General features: G+C 42.5%; 1 protein-coding gene across 1 annotated transcript in view; it reads left to right on the top strand.

Moving 5' to 3' along the window:
- LOC126284835 (uncharacterized) overlaps positions 1-26,830 on the top strand; it is a 104,707-nt gene that overhangs the window by 54,640 nt on the left and 23,237 nt on the right. The window contains exon 3 of the mRNA XM_049984055.1: positions 4,305-4,472. Within this exon, the coding sequence (XP_049840012.1) occupies positions 4,305-4,472 (168 nt within the window). The remainder of the gene's footprint in view (positions 1-4,304; positions 4,473-26,830) is intronic.

A 26,830-nucleotide genomic window follows, 5' to 3' on the forward strand; every position in this document is an offset into this window, starting at 1 on the left:
AAAAGAATATTATTAACTTTGTTTAGGATCGGGCAGGAGGTTTAGTACAGAAGTGAGAGGGGAGATGTGGCGCTCATGGACTCTTGTGATTGGCGCGAAACCCATGTGGGGGTGGCTGCTTTGGTGCACTTTTCGAGTTTACCAAGTTTTGATGGAAAGGCGACGAGGGGAGAAATGTTCTTCTGATTGGGGAGGAAATTATGGTCTTTTCTCTTGTTATGAGTGGGGTGCACTTGGGACTCCTGTTCTGAGCATGGCTTCCCAATGGCACTTGTCATTACTGGGGAGCCTGTGGTTAAGCCTTAACTGTACTGAGAGTTTGGACCTCAATCATCTTGGCCAGCTCACTGTGCAAAGGACAGTCTTATTGGTATAGAATCTGCCACCATGACGTTTGATCTCCTTGTGCTCGCTGCCTTATGAGCGTGTCAAACTGATCCATGGTACGACCGACGAACGGGAATGTGATACGCTGGAATATTCCGAGAGTTCAGAGCTCCATTAGAGAGCAGTTACGATCCATCTGACAAATCACCTGCCTGTGACCTTGCATATTTTGTGCCCGTGATGAACGAACTACAGGCGCTGCTCATCGCTACTCTGCAGACTCTTGCACCGTGACCGTCACCTAAGACAACATTATGCGTTGATAAAGGGGTATAGTATTGCCGCTCTGGCTTTTTATGGCAAACAGAATCACTGTCTCAAAACTTGTTCTCAGTTCCCCAATGTAGTGTCACTTCTGTTTAGAGTAACTCTATCAAAGGCTATTCAGCATTAGACAATTTCAGATTTATCCATGTTTTGAGCCAGGGTAAATAGATTAAAAAGATAACCTTTGGTCTTTGCCAACCAAACGCCACCCAGCGGAGTGTTAATTAATTGTTGCTTCTACTTGTGTTGCCATCAGTTCATGATTTACTTGTCATCCCACGTAACTTGTGTTGTTTGTCCTTTTTTATGATTAGTAAACTCTAGCCATTTTTATAAAAGATTAATCACATGTTGATATATTAAGTACCCATCACTAATTCAGTACAATAATGATAGGGCCGCCATCTTTATTAATTTTTTCACCATAAAATTTTTTATTTAAAATTGTGATAAAAGTGATAAACTCTAATGCAGGCTAGCAATAACAACCACTGTCAGAGCACAGATTTAATGAAGTGTACACATGGCCAGGTAGACGAGTGGAAGGCTTACAAGTTAAAGCGATTGCTATCAGGTTGTGAACTTGCTGTTGTCTGTTTTCTCTCAAATCAAATCAGACCACTGTAGTTTAGCAACAACCACACAATTCTCCCTAACTTCTACAACATTAGTACTTTGCGCATCAGTTTAATTCACACTATTAACTTCTTTATTTTTGTTTTCTGCTTCCAAATCTACATCTAAATCCACATCTTAACTCTGCAAGCAACCTTACAGCATGAGCCGTAGTGTACTTTCTGTACCACTGTAACTTCCCCCTTTCCCTGTTCCTGTCGTTATGTTCTTTGGATGGTAAGCCTCTATGTGGGCTCGCACTCCCAAATTGTATCACAGAACATGTATTACTCTTTTTTTATATCTGAAGACTTTTCAAAAATCTAGTATGACTTATTGGCAGATGACCACAGTGGTGCCTGTTTGTAACTCAACAATTGTCATATTTCATCTGCCTCCTCTCCGCATATCCAGGAGTAACTAAATTCCCCAAATTCGAGTTCTTATCTTCACAGACATTATTTTCTCAGATATAAATCATGAATTGTCTGCTTACAACTGATCTGCCTGAGCTGCTAACATTCGCAGGGTTTCCTGTAAGATAGCCCTCCCCCCCCCTCCAATGTCAATTGCGGCATCATTGACCCTCTATCAATTACACATGAAACAAAAGACAGGAGAACAAAACAGAGTGATGGGGAGGACCCTTAAATAACCTTTATTGTAACATGATCTTTCTTCCCAATGGCTGCTCATGCTTGCTGTTCTACTTGCCTCAGAACAATGAGCCTTACTTATTGCTGAAAACAGCATATATTGCTAGTTCCAAACAGTCCAAACTATCATACATTTATTACAATTCTCAAAATGCCATTTGAGTTTGATTACTCCAAACCACACATTCAAACTCAGTAAAACATCTGGCAAAAACCCTCCGACGTCCTACAATAAAGGAAACACAAAAAGCATCACTCACCAATTGTATGTCAAAACTGTGAGTTGCGGCTGCCGACGTAGGGGCGTAACTGGCTCTTCTGACGCCAAAATGTAGAGGTCAGAACGTGGCGTATATGGTGGTGGGTGAATAGGGCTGCTGACAACACAGGATGGAGTGCCATTACCTTACCGTAGCGTGGGTGCAGTAGTGGTTGTGAGCTGGAGCTGGAAGACGAACCGTCAGCAAAACATCCTGGTTAAGACATTCTTTTATTCATGACAGTTACAAAGAGAGATGGTCTTGGTCACTGGAGTGTGCTGGCATCAGCAGCAGTCCCTCAGGGACTGGTGTCAGTACAACCGTGTTGAGCAGCCGCAAGGGGTGCATTGACGGCGATGGGTGACACCTGGCTGCTTGGTCGCTCCCATAGTCGCATCATGCAACTCACTGGATCAGGCGGAGCTAATCTGCTGATGGCGTGTGCCTGCTATGAATGTTGGACAGCAAGATTGTAAGCCCAATTGGGCTGGCAGATAGCTACAGAGTAGCTGCGCAGCTAGGTGGATGGGGAATGGCCGTCAACATAAGGTAATCACCCTGTGGGTGAGTCAGCAGTGTGATGGCGCCAAGTTGACTGCATGCAGACTTCACTTCAGGCACAGCTCTGCAGCTAATGGCCGACAGCGGCTGGTTGCTTTACCTTGAACGACAGGCGGTCTTCTACTCATAATTATCGGCTGATGTTGGGTGCATCACTGGGCGTACTGAACACCTGGATATTACTTAGCACAATCTGAGCATGGTGGTTTGGTCTGAATCGTACATATGAGACCCGGATGTCATATGCTTCTCCTACATGAATACTTGCACCCCAGAAGGCACAGCGGACCGGAGGCGTCAGGCATTGCCGCTGGGCGACGATGACTTCGGCTCCTTCAGAAGCCACCCTGGAGGCGTAACATGTCGCAACTTTGGCTTTCAGAGCAGCTGGCAGGTGTCATTCTCATCATCAGCGTGCTGGATGAGTCTCCTTGCATAATGAATATATTTTGTTCAATATTGCCTGCTCATCGTGCTGACAAATTCATCTTCCCCTAGGACGTGGTTCTGCTGATCGACACAAGAGCAATCCATACCCCTCTGGTGAAGCCATGGAACAACACTATTATGCAACTATAAAGAAATAAAAATGTCTTACTGGTAGCCAACCAGAAACAGAAATTAACGGCCGTACTCTAAAAGAAATGTTACAGGTAATGCGAAATCGGTCAATTTTGATAAAAAAAGTTGTCATAACTTTGTTGAATAAAGCATTTATCCATGAGAAGCGAACAGGAAGAATAATATGAAAATCAGACCCTGTAGATTTTCCTACACCACATCTAATTTTCTGAACAAGTACATGCAAGGAAAGAAACTCTAACAGTAACATAATTAATCGTATCTATTGTAAACAGACTATTATTCTTACAATTCTTAGATAGTCGATTTTTTTGGTGGTTATTAGAGCTCTCATGTTAATATTAAGCAAGCAATAACGAACGAACAGCAACTACTTGATATAACTGTGTAAGTAGTATGTTTATAGTCTTTATAAAGACGAAGACAGCAGTTTTATTATCGTCTGCAAAGCCTACATAAGTTGCTTCTAATAGGTATGTCTCTCATTTAATGCATCATTTAATTTCTTAGACATATCTGTAATACATACTTCAGGAAACGATCTGTGGAATATAATAAATGCCCCAATGCATGATACATCTCCATCAACAGTTTGGATTGTCATTTCTGCTTCTTGGTCGTCTGTTTTTATTTGTATAATTATACAGTGCAAAATAAATAGAGGACTTTTAAGGTGCTGCATACTGATGAAAAACGTCTGTTAGTATTTCTGTGTGAACACAGTGCGTATACGTTACACTTCTAGCTCACTACAAATGGATATACAGTATTCATAAATGTATTATATACCCATTCTTTTATTATAACAAATTGTGTGTCATTCATATCGTAAATATATGACTGAATCTACTACCTGTCGCTATAGTTGCGTCCCAGAGCAGTGAAACTCCGAATCAAAATAAATATAGAGTAATCGTCTGTATGTTATTGATCTATAATCCATTGATATAAATATGTATGTATGATTGCTTTTCAGCTTATATGCATTGCCTTAGCCGCTCTCACAGCCAATGACCGAGTTGCTGAGGGTTCTGACAGACTTGTGCGTTACGCGGTTGTCAATGCTACCATAGCAAGTTTCATGTTACTGGGTGTTCTAAACATCATGGGCTATGTACTCGGATGTCCTATACATACCAAACTGGTAAGTTTACTCAAAAAAATGTATCGTTGGCTAGGTTCCGAGTTACATTAAGGTTTTATTTCTTCTTCTACTAATCGTGTGACATTTAGGTACATCTTTATGCATATTGACTCTGAAAATACACCCGTTTGTCAAAACCTGTTGGTCAGCCACTTAACTCTTTGATGTACAAACAGAAACATCTGACTGCAGGAAACTAGTCATTATAACCTTTTTTTAAGTTTTAGTGGCATATTTTATTTGATATTACTTAAACACAAGTAGATATTATAAATAAGTACACGGAAAGACTTATTTACACGTTTATTGTAATATATTGACTATTATTATAAAAAAATATTATTTCTAAGCACAATAAAATAGTAAAATACACAAGCAAATAGGCAGGAAAAATTGTGAAAATAAGCACCAACGTAAGCAAAAATGAATACACATAAATATGGTAGTTTTACAGAACTCTTACGTTATTGAAGGCTGTTACACACAAGGAAGTTTATCCTGTGATTTTCCTGTGTGAAACAGCTGCGTGTATAAGTGAAGAATAATTTATAGAGTGGTTCTTTCGTCGTAGCACGACTTCACAGGTGCATGTGAAAAGTGCCTCAGTTCTTCTTCGGCCAATTCCTCTTCAATATTTGCTTTTTCAACAGAAACCTTTTTAAAAATTAGACACGTTGTTTTGTAAAAGTAATTTTTCTCTGGCTGCACAGTTCATCGAAAGTGAGTTTGGCGATTCCAAGTGTTTCTGAAGACAATGTTACTGAAATTTCATCTATCAGAGAAATTGAACGTACCAAGGAGTTATTTCGAGCTACCAGCTGCTTTAAAATATTAGATATTTTGGGGGAACTGTAACGGATGTACTGTATCTTTTCTTGGATGCCGTTTTTGCAAACCATTCGTGGACTGTGGCAATACTGACTGCTTCTTCTGCACTTAAATGTTTCGTTTAGTGTGACACAGCCTGTAACCACGTTCCGCGCCGAGTTAAAACTGGCTCAGGAGACAAATCAAAATTTGGAAGGAGTTCAAGGAATGTTTAAATTCGAATTGGTGACTTGACAAACTCTTTCTTCACTCTAGAAAAAAGAAGATCCACCTCGTTATACTGACTTCTCACATTTTCAGCAACACGATGTAAACCGTGAGAAAGGCACGTCAGGTGAGCTAAATGAGAGGACAGAACTTTTAATCCAATTCCCGCTTTAGCCATGTATGGGGCAGCATCACTGAAAAATAACAATATACTTTCGTACCTTATCCCTTCTGGCCACCAGGAAGTTAACGAGTCTCTGAAAAATTTGGCAACAGTGAAACAAGTTACTCGGTCGAGAATTTGTATGTTAAGAAGAAATGATGTGCTCCCTACTTTTATAGCACCGACTACAACACAAAACACGCACTGTCCGGATTCATCTGTGGTTCCGTCAATAGAAATACAAATATTTTCATGCTTCAGTATATTTCGACTATTGCCAACTACTTCTTCAAAAAGCCGTGGCTAATAGTTTTTGCACAATGTAGATTCGTGTGTATTTTTTTCTAAAAATACCTGACCTTGCACATTATTCAACAGCTGAATGTCGGAAACTACTAATGATAAGCAAAAGTCTTTGAAAAATGTATCACTACAGCTCAGTTTTTGTCAACATCGCTTTCAATCAGTTGGTAGTTTAACTTAGATTTATTCTTAAACTTCTCCTTGCACCTCGTAGTATCAATGTGCTGCAGAGTGTCATATTTCTTTCTTCTTAGAAACACTTTTCACACGCCAAACAAAATAAGACACTGACGTCTACATAGATGTTTTTTTCCAACTCGTCTACGCATTTGCGTAAGAATGCTAAGAGGTTTCTTTGAGTGGAATTCCCTAACTACAACAGCGAAAAATCATGCACACTTAAGCTAACGAGCGTTGCGTAACACATCGCAGCTTGGAACTCTGGGATTCACCGTTCGTGCCAATGATATCATTCCGATGCGATAACTGGCAGGTGAAGTGATGACTCATTTACCCAATCGCAGCAGGTCTTTCTCCCTGCAGTGGTATTTCACAACATTCTGGTTATATCTTAGCATTGCTTTCTTACGCAATCCACCGAAGTTAATTTTTATCAGCCGATAAAAGAGAGAATCACCGAGTAATAAATAACGAATAGGAATGAAATATACACCTTTAAAACACAGTTTTCGGTAAAATATGCTGTTTTGATTAAAATGATAAAATAAGTAAGCAAAAACGTTTTCTTGCAAAATAAAAGTAAATAAGCATCAACAAACATAATTAAAACTCATTATCTACTGTGTCTTAGAAGTATAACCTTTATGCTTTTCTCTAAAAGTGTGGGAAAAATTATGAATTTTGCTCAAAAATCCGGTCTTTAATTATTGTTTGTTATAATGATTAAAGATGGTAATATCATTTCCTGAACAAAATGACTGATTTTCACTTTTTGTGTAGGGAGGAATCCTACAGTTAGGAAACCATTCACTTGCTATTCTACAAGCAGCTTTGCTCCAGACTGTATCTTTCATTCTGCACAGTTTTTATGAAATTTAGTCTGAAACTCTCCAGAATGGTGGGAAAATGATAATGTCTGCAGTGAAACATTGATTATCATGGATGCTAACATGTAAAATAACATAAATATAAAATAATATGAAAATGCACCTCCACCTAAACTGCCAGCATGTTGACAATACTCCCAGTTAAAATGGCACGTCACATATGTACCATACTTGTATATTTTATACATTACTGTCCATGATAGAGCTCGAGACGCCATTTTGTTTGATTTTGCCAGCTAACGTGACGCTGTACCTGATAGCTGTGATGCAGAATACACTTTGCGGGTGTACGGAAATTTGATTGTCACTGCACTTGCCTTGTGGTGGAGCTATCAAAGCTGCGAAATCGTTCGTAATAAATGAATGTCATCAAATACAGCTGTCTCGAATTAATTTCAAAATAATGAATGTCTCAGCCGATGTCGCCACCTCTTCAGCAAATTGTATAATGTGCTTTGGTAATTGTTCATTGAAAGTGAAAGTACAGTACTCATTATTAAAAAAATATGGATAGTACAAGATATCATCCAGATACCTATTTTAGAAACTTTTTAAGCCTTAACCGTGCTGGCGGGTTCCGGGGGACACCTTACAGAACACATTTAGCGCGCTATACGAAAGATGGCCTTTAAACTCACAGTGATCTTAAGCTTCCATTATTGTGTGAGTGCTAGAGGAAGCTATGTGCATTATTACTGTTTGAGGGTAAAATATCACAAGATTTTTCCATTTGGATTCCAACGGCAAATGTGTAAGCCGACCGTTGTGGCCGAGCGGTTCTAGGCGCTTCAGTCTGTAACCGCGCTGCTGCTATGGTTGCAGGTTCGAATCTTGCCTCGATCATGGATGTGTGTGATGTCCTTATGTTAGTTAGGTTTAAGTAGTTCTAAGTCTAGGGAACTGATGACCTCACATGTTATGACACATACACTCCTGGAAATTGAAATAAGAACACCGTGAATTCATTGTCCCAGGAAGGGGAAACTTTATTGACACATTCCTAGGGTCAGATACATCACATGATCACACTGACAGAACCACAGGCACATAGACACAGGCAACAGAGCATGCACTATGTCGGCACTAGTACAGTGCATATCCACCTTTCGCAGCAATGCAGGCTGCTATTCTCCCATGGAGATGATCGTAGAGATTCTGGATGTAGTCCTGTGGAACGGCTTGCCATGCCATTTCCACCTGGCGCCTCAGTTGGACCAGCGTTCGTGCTGGACGTGCAGACCGCGTGAGACGACGCTTCATCTAGTCCCAAACATGCTCAATGGGGGACAGATCCGGAGATCTTGCTGGCCAGGGTAGTTGACTTACACCTTCTAGAGCACGTTGGGTGGCACGGGACACATGCGGACGTGCATTGTCCTGTTGGAACAGCAAGTTCCCTTGCCGGTCTCGGAATGGTAGAACGATGGGTTCGATGACGGTTTGGATGTACCGTGCACTATTCAGTGTCCCCTCGACGATCACCAGAGGTGTACAGCCAGTGTAGGAGATCGCTCCCCACACCATGATGCCGGGTGTTGGCCCTGTGTGCCTCGGTCGTATGCAGTCCTGATTGTGGCGCTCACCTGCACGGCGACAAACACGCATACGACCATCATTGGCACCAAGGCAGAAGCGACTCTCATCATCTCCATTCGTCCCTCCATTCACGCCTGTCGCGACACAACTGGAGGCGGGCTGCACGATGTTGGGGCGTGAGCGGAAGACGGCCTAACGGTGTGCGGGACCGTAGCCCAGCTTCATGGAGACGGTTGCGAATGGTGCTCGCCGATACCCCAGGAGCAACAGTGTCCCTAATTTGCTAGGAAGTGGCGGTGCGGTCCCCTACGGCACTGCGTAGGATCCTACGGTCTTGGCGTGCGTCCGTGCGTCGCTGCGGTCCGGTCCCAGGTCGACGGGCACGTGCACCTTCCGCCGACCACTGGCGACAACATCGATGTACTGTGGAGACCTCACGCCCCACGTGTTGAGCAATTCGGCGGTACGTCCACCCGGCCTCCCGCATCCCACTATATGCCCTCGCTCAAAGTCCGTCAACTGCACATACGGTTCACGTCCACGCTGTCGCGGCATGCTACCAGTGTTAAAGACTGCGATGGAGCTCCGTATGCCACGGCAAACTGGCTGACACTGACGGCGGCGGTGCACAAATGCTGCGCAGCTAGCGCCATTCGACGGCCAACACCGCGGTTCCTGGTGTGTCCGTTGTGCCGTGCGTGTGATCATTGCTTGTACAGCTTGTACAGCCCTCTCGCAGTGTCCGGAGCAAGTATGGTGTGTCTGACACACCGGTGTCAATGTGTTCTTTTTTCCATTTCCAGGAGTGTATTTCAGAACTCCTGGCTGCAAAAAGACACGACGTTTCCGACGGTCTGAACAGCGACTGGGAGATTAGTGCCCCTGATACTGCTGCGAAAAGGACGGTCACCAGAGGCATGAAAAATTATCAAGAAAACTTGGAGAGTATTTGTATTTGGTCTAACTGATAAACAAGCTACTCAAAGGATGAATTGAGTTCTTCAATGGGGATGCATACTACGCACGAACCTATCCGGAAATCGACGAAATGTCGCGAGTAATGAGATTAATGGACAAGGGGCACTACATCAGTAGTGATAAGTTAAACATTTGGGCCTGACGAGATGTGTCCTAGGGCAGTCCTCGCATTTGCGATGGCCACTGTTCTCGGATGGCGTACTCCGAAAGAACAGATTCCACATATATGAGTACATTTAGTTTGTATCGACAAAATCAGAACAACAATGTTTAAAACTGGAAGACGTTATAAATCACGGACTAGATAAAGCCGTACCACTTAAAATACTAACAGACAACCAAGAGCCGTCTTGGTTTACTTGTAGGATTCGGAGAATGTTGCGAAAACACACAACTAAGTTCTGACAGCAAAAGAGACTATAGGGAAGCTATTGTAGAAAACTTAATAGCAGCTGTATATCCGTAAGATGGGTCATGGGTGATGTCTCAATCATTTTCACAAATCCTGGAGAAAGACACATTACAATATCTTAGTAAGTTCTGGTCACTCGTAAAGTCAAAAAATGAGTCAAATCCGTCCATGAATCCGTCCATGAATCCGTCCGTGAATAGGACTGGTGTTGAAAATGAAGGTAGCAGATAAAAATAAGAAATACTGATTCCACATATACGCATGGCGATACTACCTGTCGAAATACTTGACAGCCTCACAGACTCTTCAGGGAGAGATGTTACGATTAACACACCCATCGTTGAAAACATATAAGAGCCGGCCGTAGTCGCCGAGCGGTTCTAGGCGCTACAGTCTGGAACCGCGCGACCACTACGACTGCAGGTTCGAATCCTGCCTCGGGCATGGATGTGTGTGATGTCCTTAGGTTAGTTAGGTTTAAGTAGTTCTAAGTTCTAGGGGACTGATGACCTCAGATGTTAAGTCCCATAGTGCTCAGAGCCATTTGAACCACTTTTTTGAAAACATTTAAGTACTACTAGAAGTGAACAACGCACCAGGTCCTGACAGTAGTCCAGTTAGGATTCACATAGCTTACGCTCCGGAATTCGTCCCTTTCCTAGCTCGTATTTACCAAGCGTTTCTTACTTAACTTCAACTCCTAGGTGACGGTAAAATAGTGGCGGACTCCTGTTTACAAAAAGGGTAAAAGATCAAATGTACAGGACTGCAGAAATTCGCTAATATCCGTCTGCTTCAGGATCCTAAAACATATTGTAAGCTGATAAATTGTGACGTTAGTAGAGAGCAACAAGTTCCTGCAAGCAGGAAAGTATCGATCCTTGGACGATAGTGAGAAAAGGCAGAAAGAATCCTTGTAAGAAATAGTTCTCGAGAAACCCTGTACGATGAGTTAGAGATAAAGAGATTGGGGCAGATGGCACGTATACATTCATTAGTCCGTCGAACAATACTATAATGGAAGTGAACAGGAAATCGATAATATTGATATGAAGCGCTCTCCACAATGCACTGCGCAGTCGCTTGCCGAGTATATGTGTAAAGATATCTTAAGATATAAATAAATCCCAGGGAACAAGTAATGCAGCTCTGGCAAGAAATGGTTCGCACGGGACACAGAGAATGGTCGCATTCTTCTCAAGACTGGCGATATCATGGGTTTTCTTCAATTGAGAACCACAAAGAAAATAAAGATGTAGAGAGTGATCAAGTCACACAAACAAGAAAAATAAAAGGAATAAATGTGGTTTTTCTGTCTGTCTGTAGCACGTCTATTTGTACGTGAAAACTACACCGGTGTGGTCAGTAAATTCTTCATGGAATTAAGAACTCACGTATTTGTTAATTTTATTCTGATTCTTTTTATTATTAGTGTCTGTCGGACCCCACCACCATACTAGTGTGATTTCAAAAACCGGTATAGTTATGAGTAAAATAGAGAATTATATTTTTTAATTACTGATGAACAGCAATAAGTTTCTATAAAATGTTTTCCATCGTTTCAGAAGTAGGTACCAGATAGCTAGTCTCCTTTCACTATTTGTATTCAGATTTAATCAGATATATTTAAAACCCTCTTTAGTTCTATTTATGTGTATTTGAATAGTTCTTCTTTCGTTCACTCACTTCCTGTGCTTCTCAGTTCCTCTACTTCTGCAATACTTCAGCCAACACCGTCAGCTTCGTTAAATCTTCAAACGCTCTCGTGTTTCTCATCCATTACCTTTGTTCGGCCTTTCGCATCTTGCTACCTCCTTTTTCTGTACATTAATCTCGTCATTTATCTTTGCCTCTAGCCTGTATTCGTGTATTACATGTCATCCATATAGCCCATCTTGCACTAACTTGTAAACTTACCTCAGGTTTCATGATTTATTTGGTTGCATTTAGTTTCTCGTGATAAAAGTCATGTTTATTTTTGAAAGTGACGTCTGGTTTTAAAGACACGTATATAAGCATAGTTATTCCTCCTCATTAAGCCTCTTATTTCATCAATCTACATCTTAAGGTTTAAGATCTTTTGCTTTTCATGTGACTTTGAAGTGAATAACAAGCCGCTTAAAGAACAATAACTTTTTTTATTCTCAAGACCCGTTCAAAATAGATGTCACTCTGCCATTCACGTAAACATGACGATATGAAAAACGCGACACTAAACTGAGATTAATTTTCCCGTATTTTGGAAATAGGAAATTTGTGGTAATGGCTGATGGCATCAAACTGCTGAGGTCATCGGTCCCTATGCTTATTCCCTACTTAACCTAACTTAAACTAACTTACGCAAAGGACGACACACACACACACACACATACGCCCATGTCCGAAGGAGGACTCGAACCTCCGACAGGGGGAGCCGCGTGGACCGCGACGAGACGCCTCAAATCGCGCCGCTACCCCGCCCGACTTCCCGTATTTTCACACAATTCAGTCACCTCCCTTATCGTAGATGTAGATGAAATGCAGATGATAAACGGGTATTCATTGGACAAATATATTATATTAGAACTGACATGTGATTACATTTTCACGCAATTTGGGTGCATATATCCTGAGAAATCAGTACCCAGAACAACCACCACTGGCCTTGATATGCCTGGGCATTGAGTCAAACAGAGCTTGGATGGCTTGTACAGGTACAGCTGCTCATGTAGCTTCAACACGATATCACAGTTCATCAAGAGTAGTGCCTGGCGTATTGTGACAAGCCAGTTGCTCGGCCACCATTGACCAGACGTTTCCAATTGGTGAGAGATCTGGAGAATGTGCTGGCCAGAGCAGCAGTTGAACATTTTCTGTATCAGAAAGGCCCATACAGGACTTGCAACATGCGGTCGTGCATTATCCTGCTGTTCAGAGTGCCGTCAATACGAACAAGAGGTGACCGAGACGTGTAACCAGTGGCACCCCATACCATCACGCCGGGTGATACGCCAGTATGGCGATGACGAATACACGCTTCCAATGTGCGTTCACTGCGATGTCGCCAAATACGGATGCGACCATCATGATGCTGTAAACAGAACCGGGATACATGCGAAAAGATGACGTTTTGCCATTCGTGCACCCAGGTTTGTCGTTGAGTACACCATCGCAGGCGCTCCTGTGTGTGATGCAGCGTCAAGGGTAAGCGCAGCCATGGTCTCCGAGCTGATAATCCATGCTGCTGTAAACGTCGTCGAACTGTTCGTGCAGATGGTTGTTGTTTTGCAAACGCCCCCATACGTTGACTCAGAGATCGAGACTTGGCTGCACGATCCGTTAGAGCCAAGCGGATAAGATGCCTGTCATCTCGACTGCTAGTTATAAGAGGCCTTTGGGATCCAGCACGGCGTTCCGTATTACTCTCCTGAACCCACCGATTCCATATTGTGCTAACAGTCATTGAATCTCGACCAACGCGAGCAGCAGTGTCGTGATACGATAAACCGCAATCGCGATAGGCTACAATCCGACCTTTATCAAAGTCGGAAACGTAATAATACGCATTTCTCCTCCTTACACGAGGCATCACAACAACGTTTCACCAGGCAACGCCGGTCAACTGCTGTTTGTGTATGAGAAATCGGTTGGAAACTTTCCTCATGTCAGCATGTTGTAGGTATCGCGACCGGCGCCAACCTTGTGTGAATGCTCTGGAAAGGTAATCATTTGCATATCACAACATCTTCTTCCTGTCGGTTAAATTTCGCATCTGTAGCACCTCATCTTCGTGGTGTAGCAATTTTAATGGCCAGTAGTGTATCTGGAGCGAAACTAAATTTCTTGTTGTCAGTTTTTAACTCATACTTTATCAGTGATATTACAAAATGAGTACTGTGTGTCTCATTATTGTGTTGTAAAACGGAAGTTATGTTTCAAACAGGATGTTCGGACATTCCCATTACAAACTTCTAGGCTACGAAGGGGGCGACGGGGGGGGGGGGGGGGGGGGGGGGGGGAGCAAGTACATAATATTTTAATATTTTGAATAGGAACCCATATCCGGAAACGTATAGTTTCCGTTCTGCGAAGATTTTAATTCAGATGTTTAACTCATTCATTTCTACTTGAGGAACTGGATTAGACGTGACGCAGTACAATTATTAGTAATGTTCGGAAGGAAACGTAACGGAACATCAGTTTATCACTTATGCAGTTTATTTGTATTAAAACGTAAACATTGCATGTTTACATTAGTCAAAAGCAAAAAAGGACACAGCAAACTGTACGTACAGAATAGAACTGACGCATCACAACAACGACTCGATATGGTGACTACCAGCTTTGTTACATTGTAACTTTAGATTAGATTAATTATTCATTCCATAGACCCATAAAAGAGAGAATCCTCCTGGGTGTGGATGGAACATGTCAGATAAACACATTTCAAAAATGTAATTAGAAAAACTTGAGTTTCATGAATTTTAAAGATCCTCAGTCAACAAACAGTAAAATTATGTACATGAATTAAATTTAACTTCTAGTATTTACAGGTTTAATACTTACATAAACTACGAAGCATGATGTGGTACACACTCTCCATCCCACCTGGTGTCTGTGTGTCTCCGATCTCTAGTGCAGCGGCCAGAATTCCTGCCAGCATATCTTCCTCTGTTTCTATAGGAGCCTCGTAAATTAAATTCGTACACAACCTCACAAAAAGTAGTCCGCAGGAGTTAAATTCGGCAATCGCAGCGGCACGCGGTTGGACTATTTCAGCCTGTTCATCTTTCACCATGTCGTCTCTTCAAATATCTCGGAACCGTGCGAGAGAAGTTTGCCGGTGGACCAGCTTGTTGAAACCATGTTCCCCGATGGTCATTCAGTGCCACAGCTTCTAAGAACTGGGCCAATACATTTTGCAGGAAGAGCAAGTATGCGGGACCTGTTACCTTCAGTGGAGGGAGGTATGGCCCAATCACGTTACCGTCCAGAATACCTGTCCGCACGTTGATGCCAAAGCGGTGCCGAAAATTGTGAACATACATGATAGGAGAGATTTCGTCTGCCCAGACATGGCTGTTTAGCGAATTTAGAATACAGTCCCTAGCGAATTTACAGTCGTCTGTGAACAGAACTCGACGCGGAAACAGGGCTATGCCGATGCACCTGTGCAGGAAACATATGCAGTAGGAGATGCGTTGTGGAAAATCATCTAGACCCTCAGCGTGTACCCTTCGTAATGATACGGATGTAGTTGTTGCTCACACAGAACGTTCCAGACGATACTGTGACTAACACCCAATGCACGCACAGTTGCTCAAGGACGCGTTGACGTGTTTTCTTCAACGCAATGCAGTACAACTTCGAATTCGGGCGTGCAGCCTTGCCGTGGAGCACCACGGTCCTGCTTCCTCAATGTGAAGGTACCTGTTTCTCGGAGCCACTGCGTAACTTGGAAAAAATTTTTATACGATGACGTGCTATGTTGCGGAAAAGGTTCGTAACACAGCCGCCGAGCAGCTCTTCAGTTACCTCGAGCATCACCATAAACAAGGAACATTTCTGTGTATTCCGAAAACGTGTACCGAACCATGATTACTTTATCGGAGGATTAAATAGCTCTCGCAGGAAGGCGACCGTGTGACGTAGCACACCTCATCCTTATACCCTATTGAATACCAGAACAAGCAGATCTGAGACTTTTCTCTTTCCCTCAGTAGACGTAGATGTGTTACAAATCTGAATTGAAACCATAGTAGAACGAAAACTCAACGTTTCCGGACAGGGATTCCTGTTCCTCTACAAATCCTGGAAGTTTGTACTGGTAATTTAGGAACACCCTGCATAAATGAGTACACACAATTTGGGATTATACGGGGTGAGTCACTAACTATTGCCACTAACAATAACTCCGATAGTATGATGGGAGCTGAAAAGTTTGTGGGACAAAAGTTGCATGGGACAGTGGGGGCCATCATATGACGTTGGTTTTTTGTTGCTAGATGGGATTGCTTCAGAAATATGATGGTCAATTTTGTTTTTTTGAATGGGATGCTGGAGTTTTATTTTCTGATAGCGGCCATCGAGACGAATCCAATGATGTGTAACAGTGAGGTGTTTGAAGGTCAACGAAGGTCACAACAGTGCATGAATGTCCATTTACAGAAGGTGTTCGAGTGATGACCATTGATATCAATGCAATGCTGCAATCTTCTTATCATGGATTGAGTGATATTCCTTATCACATAGGCTCTTATCAAGCACATGATCTGAAAATTCTCTCTCGCAAATCTCCAGATGTAGTTGGAACGTCACTATAAACAATGTGTTTTATGAATCCCCACAAGAAAAAATCCAGAGGCGTCAAGTCTGGCGAGCGAGCAGGCCACGACACATCTCCACCGCATCCAATTCAACGATTTGGGAATTGTCTCTGCAACTCATTTCTAGCCATCAGCGAAAAATGTGTCTTACACCCATCGTGTTGATACCACATTCTATTCCTTGTTCGTAAAGGTATTTCTTTGAATAACAGACTATAAAAGTTTCTTGCAGGAATGTGGTGTACTTCCTACCATTAAGATTTCCTTCGATGAAATAGGGCTATAATTCTGTCCTCCAGAATTCCACACCATACATCACCGACCACGGTCTTTGGTGCGCAACTTGTCGCAGTCAACATGGATTTTCAGTTGCTCAATAATGCATGTTATGGAAATTAATATTTCCATGGTTTGTGAATGTGGCTTCATCAGTAAATAAAATCAAATTAATAAATGTCATCCCTCTGAATCTGAAGTTGAGCCCATCGCCAGAATTCAATGCGACGCATACAATCCGTACCAGTTAATTCTTGGTGGAAACTGATACAGTAAGGATGATATTTATGGCGATGCAGAACACGAACAACACTACTCTGGCTCATGCCAGATTCCCTTGCGATATGACGCCAACTAACACAAGGATCTGGAACCATAGTGGCAAGAGTACCAATTTCTGTTTCCTCGTTAGTAACTTTCCTTTGTCGGATTTGTTTCCGATACGTTAAAGATCCAGTTATTCTCAATTTGGCATACACATATTTAAATGTACGACGTGTAGGGTGAGTATGTTGAGGATATCTTTCAGCGAATAAGTCTCTAGCTCTCACTGAATTTCGTTGGCACTTTCCGCAAATGAGAAGCATATCGACTTGTTCTTCGAAGGAATACATCATTCACATTCGCTTGATTCGACGATACCAGCCTTACCGTTCCTATTAGTGTTGTATTGCGCAACCGTCGATCGGTGTTTGCATATCAATGGCACGTTAGATGGATACGCCGTATTCGGCGAATATTTACTATTTGCACGATATTCGAGAGAGAATTGTCAGATCATGTGCGTCGATAAGTGCCGATGTGATAGGGAATACTACTCAATCCATGATGAGAAGATCACAGCACTGCACTGATATCAATGGTCATCACTTCGAACACCTTCTGTAAATGGACGTTCATGCCACATTTGAGACATTCGTTGACCTTCAAAGATCTTACTGTTACACATCATTGGACTCGTCTCGACGGCCACTATCAGAAAATAAGTACCAAACTATAGCATCCCATTAAAAAAAAGCGTGACTTTCATGTGTCTGACGCGACCCCGCCTAGCAACCAACGTCATATTATAGCCCCCGTTGTCCCATGCAACATTTGTCCCACATACTTTTCAGCTACTATCATACCTTCGGAGCTATTCTAGGTGGTAAAAATTAGTGACTCACCCTATAGTTGTAATATTAAGAAAAATCATTCTAAAAAAAAACATACACATTAAGATCGCATATCGTTGTTCGCGTTTCTGTTTATATTGCACAATAAAGGTCTTGTTTACTTTCACACATCTGCCACTAATAAAGACTTTTTAAACTGCTTTACTTTCTAGGAACCAAACAATTACTTGGGCCTATAATTTAACAACTGTTGTTTGAGATATTTTCTTACTTTGTCGTTGTTGTTTGTTTATTGATGCTTTTTTCCTGCTGTAACTTCGGCCAAAGTGCTATGTTGTGAGTAATTTTCTTTACTGTAGTTTCTCTTCTTTGTTGTGAGGTTTTTGTGATAGTTTATTAATCTTGTGTCTACTTGCGAGCTGGACAACGTGAAACATGTGCAATAGTGAATATGAGAATACCTTTTAATTGTTGTTTTAGCCTGCTTTTATTGTTCGAGGTGATGGTTTTACATTATCACAATTTAGCACCTGGACTGTCGCAATGACTAATATACACTCTTCTATTCCACTATTTTTTTTCTGTAGCGTAGGTTGATATTTCGAAATGTCTTGTACATTCCAGAGTGCAGTCTAACACACGTACACACACACACACACACACACACACACACACACACACACACACACACACACAGCGTGTATATACACAAACGGTAAAAATTAGTACACCTGGAAAGATGACGTCGCTTGGTTTACAGCGTGTTACCGAGGCACTTGCCTAGAACTTGTACTAGGGTTCGTATGAATATACTGTAGAACCGGGTCTTCCAGCTCTTGCGTAAGCACAGTCCGTCGCATCCCTGCATGTTAATCTGTCTGAAAAGACCCAAGATCACGCAAATTCCCAGAAAGGGCTTGAAATGTTGTGTGATGTGGTTGGTATTGGATACTTGTTTTGGTATAGTCGTCCAGCCTCTCGGCCGTTTCCGTGTGCTTGGCCGTACACAAACGCCATTTCGGTTTGTTACCAACATGAATACGGGGCCATTCTGCTCCTTGCTGCTTACTGAACGCTAAGTCAACCACAGCCTGCAACACACAAGGAACACATTGCCCGTGGCCAGACGAAGTGTCATTCGTCGGCGCCATCTACCGTTGCAACGATGCATTTCCGGATTCATGTTCCTTCCCTCATTGTCATTTCAAATCACATTTAGACCGTGTTTCTGTGATCTAGATATACAATGTTCTTTTTTCCGACAATTCTTGTTTATTGCAATTGTCACACCGGTTACAGCTCTCTACACGTGTTCCACACAACTGCATTATAATATAATCCCCTAAATCAGTCGAAACCTGTAATTACTTTTCTGTTCCAACGCATAATCCTATATCAATTTTCCTTTCATCTAACATTGGTGACACTTCCTGCATTTCATTTTTATAGATCTCTTGCATTCCAGTAACTCGTATTAATAACAATATTACCACGAATTGTTTGTCATTATTTCTTTTGTCATTCTCTCACGATGGATCCGTCCTATCTGCACCTTAATGCAGAATCTTTTAACTAGCTTTAATGTTCCCTAGTGAAAATACGGTCACTGCGCAAGGAATTCACTGTAGTGGGACTGTTAGTTTGCTACCTCCGGCCCAACATAATTTATCTTAAGAGTTTTTCACTGGAGGATGGTAGGCTTTACTATATTTGAAATACCTTAGAAGGCGAGGAGATGGAAGTGGTAAGGTGCCAGTCCACAAATACGAGTACGTAACTCTTCAACCAGAAAAAAACATAATTATTTTGAAAGTACTCCAGATCGTTACGATGTATTTTTATGAGACGTGAGGTCTGAGGATCTCAAATTAATGGAAGCAAATCGACATAAAAATTGGGTAATTTGACATAAGATGTCGAAACATAGAGATTCACTCCACTCCAGTGGTTCTATTTCAAAATAAAATAAATAATGCACAGTATGACCTCAGTTATTACTCAGACAGAGAGAAAAACATTCAATTAACAACTGTTCGATAGTAATAAATCTAATATCAATATACATTTAGTTCTCAGGACCGAACAGTGCATGATCCACTATAGAAACACTGTGAAACACACACATCAAAAAAGTTTTGCTACACCCCGGTTCCCAGAACTCCTGAAGATAACATTGGCTGTGGATATTGTATCACAGACACAATCCCTTTGACTGTTCAGAGATGTCGCTAAACCCTCCCAAAGATGTAAACAACCATGCATGGTTCAAATGGCTCTGAGCACTATGGGACTTAACATCTGTGGTCATCAGTCCCCTACAACTTAGAACTAGTTAAACCTAACTAACCTGACATCACACACATCCATGCCCGAGGCAGGATTCGAACCTGCGACCGCAGCAGGCCCGCGGTTCCGGACGGAGCGCCTGAACCGCTAGACCACCGCGGCCGGCACAACCATGCATGAGCAATGCCTACTAGGCGGAGGGGGGTTCGACAGTCGAACAGTTCCAGTCATTCCACCAAGAAGGAGGTACACGGCTCGTGTTGTCTGTAGTTCAGCCATGCCTATACGGTCAATACCACGGTTCGGTCGCGTCCGCATTGTTACTTTGCGCCAGGACGGGGTCTCAACAAGGGAAGTATCCAGGCGCCTCGGAGTGAACCAAAGCGATGTTGTTCGGACACGGAGGAGATACAGAGAAACAGGAACTGACGATGACATGCCTCGCTCAGGCCGCTCAAGGGCTACTACTGCAGTGGATGACCGCTACCTACGGATGATGGTTTGGAGGAACCCTGACAGCAACGCCACCATGCTGAATAATGCTTTTCGTGCAGCCACAGGACATCGTTCATAATGGTTCAAACGGCTCAAAGCGCTATGGGACTTAACATCGGAGGTCATCAGTCCCCTAGACTTAGAACTAGGTAAACCTAACTAACCTAAGGACATGAAACACATTCAAGCCCGTGGCAGGATTCGAACCTGTGACCGTAGCACAGGACATCGTGTTAACACTCAAAGTGTGCGCAATAGGCTGCATTATCAGCAGCTTCACTCCCAACGTGCATGGCGAGATCCATCTTTGCAACCGCGACACTATGCGGCGCAGTACAGATGGACGCAACAACATGCCAAATGGACAGCTCAGGATTGGCATCACGTTCTCTTCACCGATTGTGGCACATGCCTTCTACTAGACAATCGTCGGAGACCTGTTTGGAGGCAACCCGTCAGGCTGAACGACTTAGGCACACTCTCCACCGAGTGCAGGAGTGTGGAGGCTCCCCGATTTTTTGGGGTGGCATTCCGTGGGGCCGAAGTACGCCACTGGTGGTCATGGAAGGCGCCGTAGCGGCTGTACTACACGTGAATGCTATCCTCCGACCGATAGTGCAACGTTATCGACAGCATATTGGCGGGGCATTCGTCTTCATGGACCCGCGTCGTCTTCGCGACCCAATCGTGCACATCTTGTGAATGACTTCCTTCAGGATGACGACATCGCTCGACTAGAGCGGCCAGCGTGTTCTCCAGATATGATCCCTATCGAACATGCCTGGGATAGATTGAAAAGGGCTGTTTATGGACGACGTGACCCACCAACCACTCTGAGGAATCTATGCCGAATCGCCGTTGAGGACAATTTGGAGACACAGTGCCTTGATGAACTTGCGGACAGTATGCCAAGACGAATAGAGGCATGCATCAATGCAAGAGGACGCGCTACTGGTTATTAGAGGTACCAGTGTGTATAGAAATCTGGACTACCACCTCTGAAGGTCTCGCTGCATGGTGGTACAATACGCAATGTGTTTTCATAAGCAATAAAAAGGGCGGATATGATGTTTATGTTGTTCTCTATTCCAAGGTATTAGAGGTACCAGTGTGTATAGCAATCTGGACCACCGCCTCTGAAGGTATCGCTGTATGGTGGTACAATAAGCAATGTGTTTTGATGAGCACTAAAAAGGGCGGAAATGATGTTTATGTTGATCTCTATTCCAATTCTCTGTACAAGTTCCGTAACTGTCGGAACCGAGGTGATGCAAAACTTATTTTGATGCATGTACATGGGCAACGGTAAAGGATGTGCTCAGAGAAATGCAGGAATCACCAATAAATATATGATATTTGAATTGTAAGTTGGATTAGAAATCGTGAGTTGTGTAAACCTTGACCTCACTAGTGTGGTCCTGCAACTACGTAAATTCAATCATACAACGATTTCAGTTACTGCTAGAACAGGCAAAAACATTTTCATTGACACATGCTCCCAAAATGTACATTAGGCACAAAAACATTTTCTTAACACTTCAGTCCAACGCAGCAAATCAGAAGAGGTAAGGAACAACTTGTAAACATTGTTGTTGTGGTCTACAGTTCTGAGACTGGTTTGATGCAACTCTCCATGCTACCCTATCCTGTGCAAGCTTCTTCATCTCCCAGTACTTACTGCAACCCACATTCTTCTGAATCTGCTTAGTGTATTCATCTGTTGGTCTCCCTCTACGATTTTTACCCTCCACGCTGCCCTCCAACGCTAAATTTTTGATCCCTTGACGTCTCAGAGCATGTCCTACTAACCGGTCCCATCTTTTTGTCAAGTTGTGCCACATATTCCTCTTCTCCCCAATTCTATTCAATTCTTCATCATTAGTTGTGTGATCTATCCATCTAGTCTTCAGCATTCTTCTGTAGCACCACATTTCGAAAACTTCTATTCTCTTCTTCTCCAAACCAGTTGTCGTCCATGTTTCACTTCCATACATGACTACACTCCATACAAATACTTTCAGAAACGACTTCTTGACACTTAAATCAATACTCGACGTTAACAAATTTCTCTTCTTCAGAAACGCTTTCCTAGCAATTGCCAGTGTACATTTTATATCTTCTCTACTTCGACCATCATCAGTTATTTTGCTCCCTAAATAGCAAAACTCCTTTACTTCTTTAAGTGTCTCATTTCCTAATCTAATTCTCTGAACATCAGCCGACTTAATTCGACTACATTCCATTATCCTCGTTTTGCTTTTGTTGATGTTCATCTTATATCCTCCTTTCAAGACAGTGTCCATTCCGTTCAACTACTCTTCCAAGTCCTTTGCTGTCTCTAATAGCATTACAATGTCATCGGCGAACCTCAAAGTTTGCCCGCATCTCGTGGTCGTGCGGTAGCGTTCTCGCTTCCCGCGCCCGGGTTCCCGGGTTCGATTCCCGTCGGGGTCAGGGATTTTCTCTGCCTCGTGATTGATGGGTGTTGTGTGTTGCCCTTAGGTCAGTTAGGTTTAAGTAGTTCTAAGTTCTAGGGGACTGATGACCATAGATGTTAAGTCCCATAGTGCTCAGAGCCATTTCAACCTCAAAGTTTTAATTTCTTCTCCGTGGATTTTAATACGTACTCCGAATTTTTCTTTTGTTTAATTTACTGCTTGCTCAATATACAGATTGAATAACATTGGGGAGAGGCTACAACGCTGTCTCACTCGCTTCACAACCACTGCTTCCCTTTCATGCCCCTCGACTCTTATAACTGCTATCTGGTTTCTGTACAAATTGTAAATAGATTTTCGCTCCCTGTATTTTACCCCTGCCACCTTTAGAATTTGAAAGAGAGTATTCCAGTCAACATTGTCAAAAGCTTTCTCTAAGTCTACAAATGCTAGAAACGTAGGTTTGCCTTTCCTTAATCATTCTTCTAAGATAAGTCGTAAGGTCAGTATTGCCTCACGTGTTCCAACATTTCTACGGAATCCAAACTGATCTTCCCCGAGGTCGGCTTCTACCAGTTTTTCCATTCGTCTGTAAATAATTCGCGTTAGTATTTTGCAGCTGTAAGTTATTAAACTGATAGTTCGGTAATTTTCACATCTGTCAAAACCTGCTTTCTTTGGGATTGGAATTATTATATTCTTTTTGACGTCTGAGGGTATTTCGTTTGTCTCATACATCTTGCTCACTAGATGGTAGAGTTTTGTCAGGACTGCCTCTCCCAAGGCCATCAGTAGTTATAATGGAATGTTGTCTACTCCCGGGGCCTTGTTTCGCCTCAGGTCTTTCAGTGCTCTATCAAACTCTTCACGCAGTATCGTATCTCCCATTTCATCTTCATCTACATCCTCTTCCATTTCCATAATATTGTCCTCAAGTACATCGCCCTTGTATAGATCCTCTGTATACTCCTTCCACCTTTCGGCTTTCCCTTCTTTTCTTAGACCTGGGTTTCCATCTGAGCTCTTGATATTCATACAAGTGGTTCTCTTTTCCCCAAAGGTCTTTTTAATTTTCCTGTAGGCAGTATCTATCATACCACTAGTGGGATAAGCCTCTACATCCTTACATTTGTCCTCTAGCCATCCCTGCTTAGCACTTCCTGTCGATCTCATTATTGAGCCGTCTGTATTCCTCTTTGCCTGCTTCATTTACTGTATTTTTATATTTTCTCCTTTTGTCAATTAAGTTCAATATTTCTTTTGTTACCCAAGAAGTTCTGCTAGTCCTCGTCTTTTTACCAACTTGATCCTCTGCTGCCTTCACTGCTTCATCCCTCAGAGCTACCCATTCTTCTTCTACTGTACTTCTTTCCCTCATTCCTGTCAATTGTTCCCTTATGCTCTCCCTGAAACTCTGTACAACCTCTGGTTCTTTCAGTTTGTCCAGGTCCCATCTACTTAAATTCCCACCTTTTTGCAGTTTCTTCAGTTTTAATCTACAGTTCATAACCAACAGATTGTGGTCAGAGTCCACATCTGCCCCTGGAAATGTCTTACAATTTAAAATCTGGTTCCTAAATCTCTGTCTTATCGTTATATAATCTGTCTGATACCATTAAGCGTCTCCAGGATTCCTCCATGTATACAACCTTCTTTCATGATTCTTGAACCAAGTGTTAGCTATGATTAAGTTATGCTCTGTGCAAAATTCTACCAGACGGCTTCCTCTTTAATTTCTTTCCCCCAATCCATATTCACCTACTAAGTTTCCTTCTCTCCCTTTTCCTACTCTCGAATTCAGTCACCCATGACTATAAAATTTTCGTCTCCCTTCACTCGCTCAATAATTTCTTTTATCTCATCATACATTTCTTCAATTTTTTCATCATCTGCAGAGCTAGTCGGCATATAAAATAGTACTACTGTAGTAGGCGTGGGCTTTGTGTCTATCTTGGCCACAATAATGCGTTCACTATGCTGTTTGTAGTAGCTTATCCGCACTCCTATTTTTTTATTCATTATTAAAACTACTCCTGCATTACCCCTATTTGATTTTGTGTTTATAAGCCTGTATTCACCTGACCAGAAGTCTTGTTCCTCCTGTTACCGAACTTCACTGATTCCCACTATATCTAACTTTAACCTATTCATTTCCCTTTTTAAATTTTCTAACCTACCTGCTCGATTAAGGGATCTGACAATCCACGCTCCGATCCGTAGAACGCCAGTTTTCTTTCTCCTGATAACGACGTCCTCCTGAGTAGTCCCCGCCCGAAGATCCGAATGGGGGACTATTTTACCTCCGGGGTATTTTACCCAAGAGGACGCCAACATCATTTAACCATAAAGTAAAGCTGCATGCCCTCGGTAAAAATTACTGCTGTAGTTCCCCTTGCTTTGAGCCGTTCGCAGTATCAGCACAGCAAAGCCTATTTGGTTATTGTTACAAGGCCAGATCAGTCAATCATTCAGACTGTTGCCCCTGCAACTGCTGAAAAGGCTGCTGCCCCTCTTCAGGAATCACACGTTTGTCTGGTCTCTTAACAGATACCCCTCCATTGTGGTTGCGCCCACGGTACGGCCATCTGTATCGCTGAGGCACGCAAGCCTCCCCACCAACGGCAAGGTCCATGGTTCATAATCAAGCGAAATTCAAATTTCATCCAAAGAAACTTCAAAGATAAGAAAATGTACGTAGATGAGTTTAAATTGAGATTGATCGGGCTAGTTCCATAATAGAATATACAAAGAAAATTTAAGGGAGAACGCCTTCCAGGCTTCCGTTAAAACAACAACCAATGATAAACAACACAAAGTCAGGTCAAACGACTTCATTAATTTACAAACTGGGCTCAAACATGATGGACAGAAATAACAACCACATGAAAAACTTTAGCAATGTAAGTCAGCACGACCAGTTATCTCCTTTAGCTCAAGCCTAAAACACACAATATAAAGAACTGTATGGTACTGCGGACAGCTCCGAATAGCAACTCATAGAGTCTACAAAGTAATGTCCATAGCAAACATTCCATTCAGCTGATCCATTCCACTTTTTTCATGATTTTTATAGTTGCAAAATAGCATACGAAGTATCAAGGGCCACCCACCACCAAATCCGATCGAAGTGTTTCTTGGGCATATAACTGGACAGATTAGCAACACAAATGATCCTGAGTTTCGGCAGCTGCTTACAGCGTCTATGTCCCACATAACTGCTAGCACCTGTACATGGACTGCCATCCTCCAGTTACCGGTGATCAACGACTAAGCACGAGCTAGTGCAGATGGCTAGTAAGCTGGCGTGGCAGAGCACGTGGATACTCTCTAGCTTTTCACGAAGCAAGCTATTGCTTAGCTATAGGCGAAGAGGTTAACCTGCACTTTCGACTGAATATCGAAACATTGTACAGGCCAATATCTTTAGAAATCTTCCTGCCGCTGGGTATGAAGAAGTTTGGAAAGGACAGTGTTTAGCATGGGCACTGAGATTCCCTAAGAGAAGAAAAAATAAGATGCCTTATTTTATTCTGTGACTAGAAATCGCGTCCAGCAACTAACTAACTAAATCTTGTTGTCTGCATGGACAGGGGAACAGTAAAGTGATATCTCTTCTGAAATATAGCAAGTGGCAGTCACCAGTATGAATCTTTGCATATAATGCAACCTCGAAGAGAACCTTCTATGACTCACGGTCAACACTGTTGTAGGAGTGAACCAAAGACTTCTTTATATTGGCACCACACTTACAAGATGCAACAGATCTGCTAAAGAGACTGCCTACACTATGTTTGTCCGTCCTCTTTTGGAGTACTGCTGCGAGGTGTGGGATCCTTAACAGATGGGATTAACGGAGTACGTCGAGAAAGTTCAAAGAAGGACAGCACGTTTTGTATTATCGAGAAATGATGGAGAGAGTGCCATGGACATAAAACAGTATTTGGGGTGG

This window comes from Schistocerca gregaria, chromosome 8 (assembly GCF_023897955.1).
Source record: "Schistocerca gregaria isolate iqSchGreg1 chromosome 8, iqSchGreg1.2, whole genome shotgun sequence".
Lineage (NCBI taxonomy): Eukaryota > Metazoa > Arthropoda > Insecta > Orthoptera > Acrididae > Schistocerca > Schistocerca gregaria.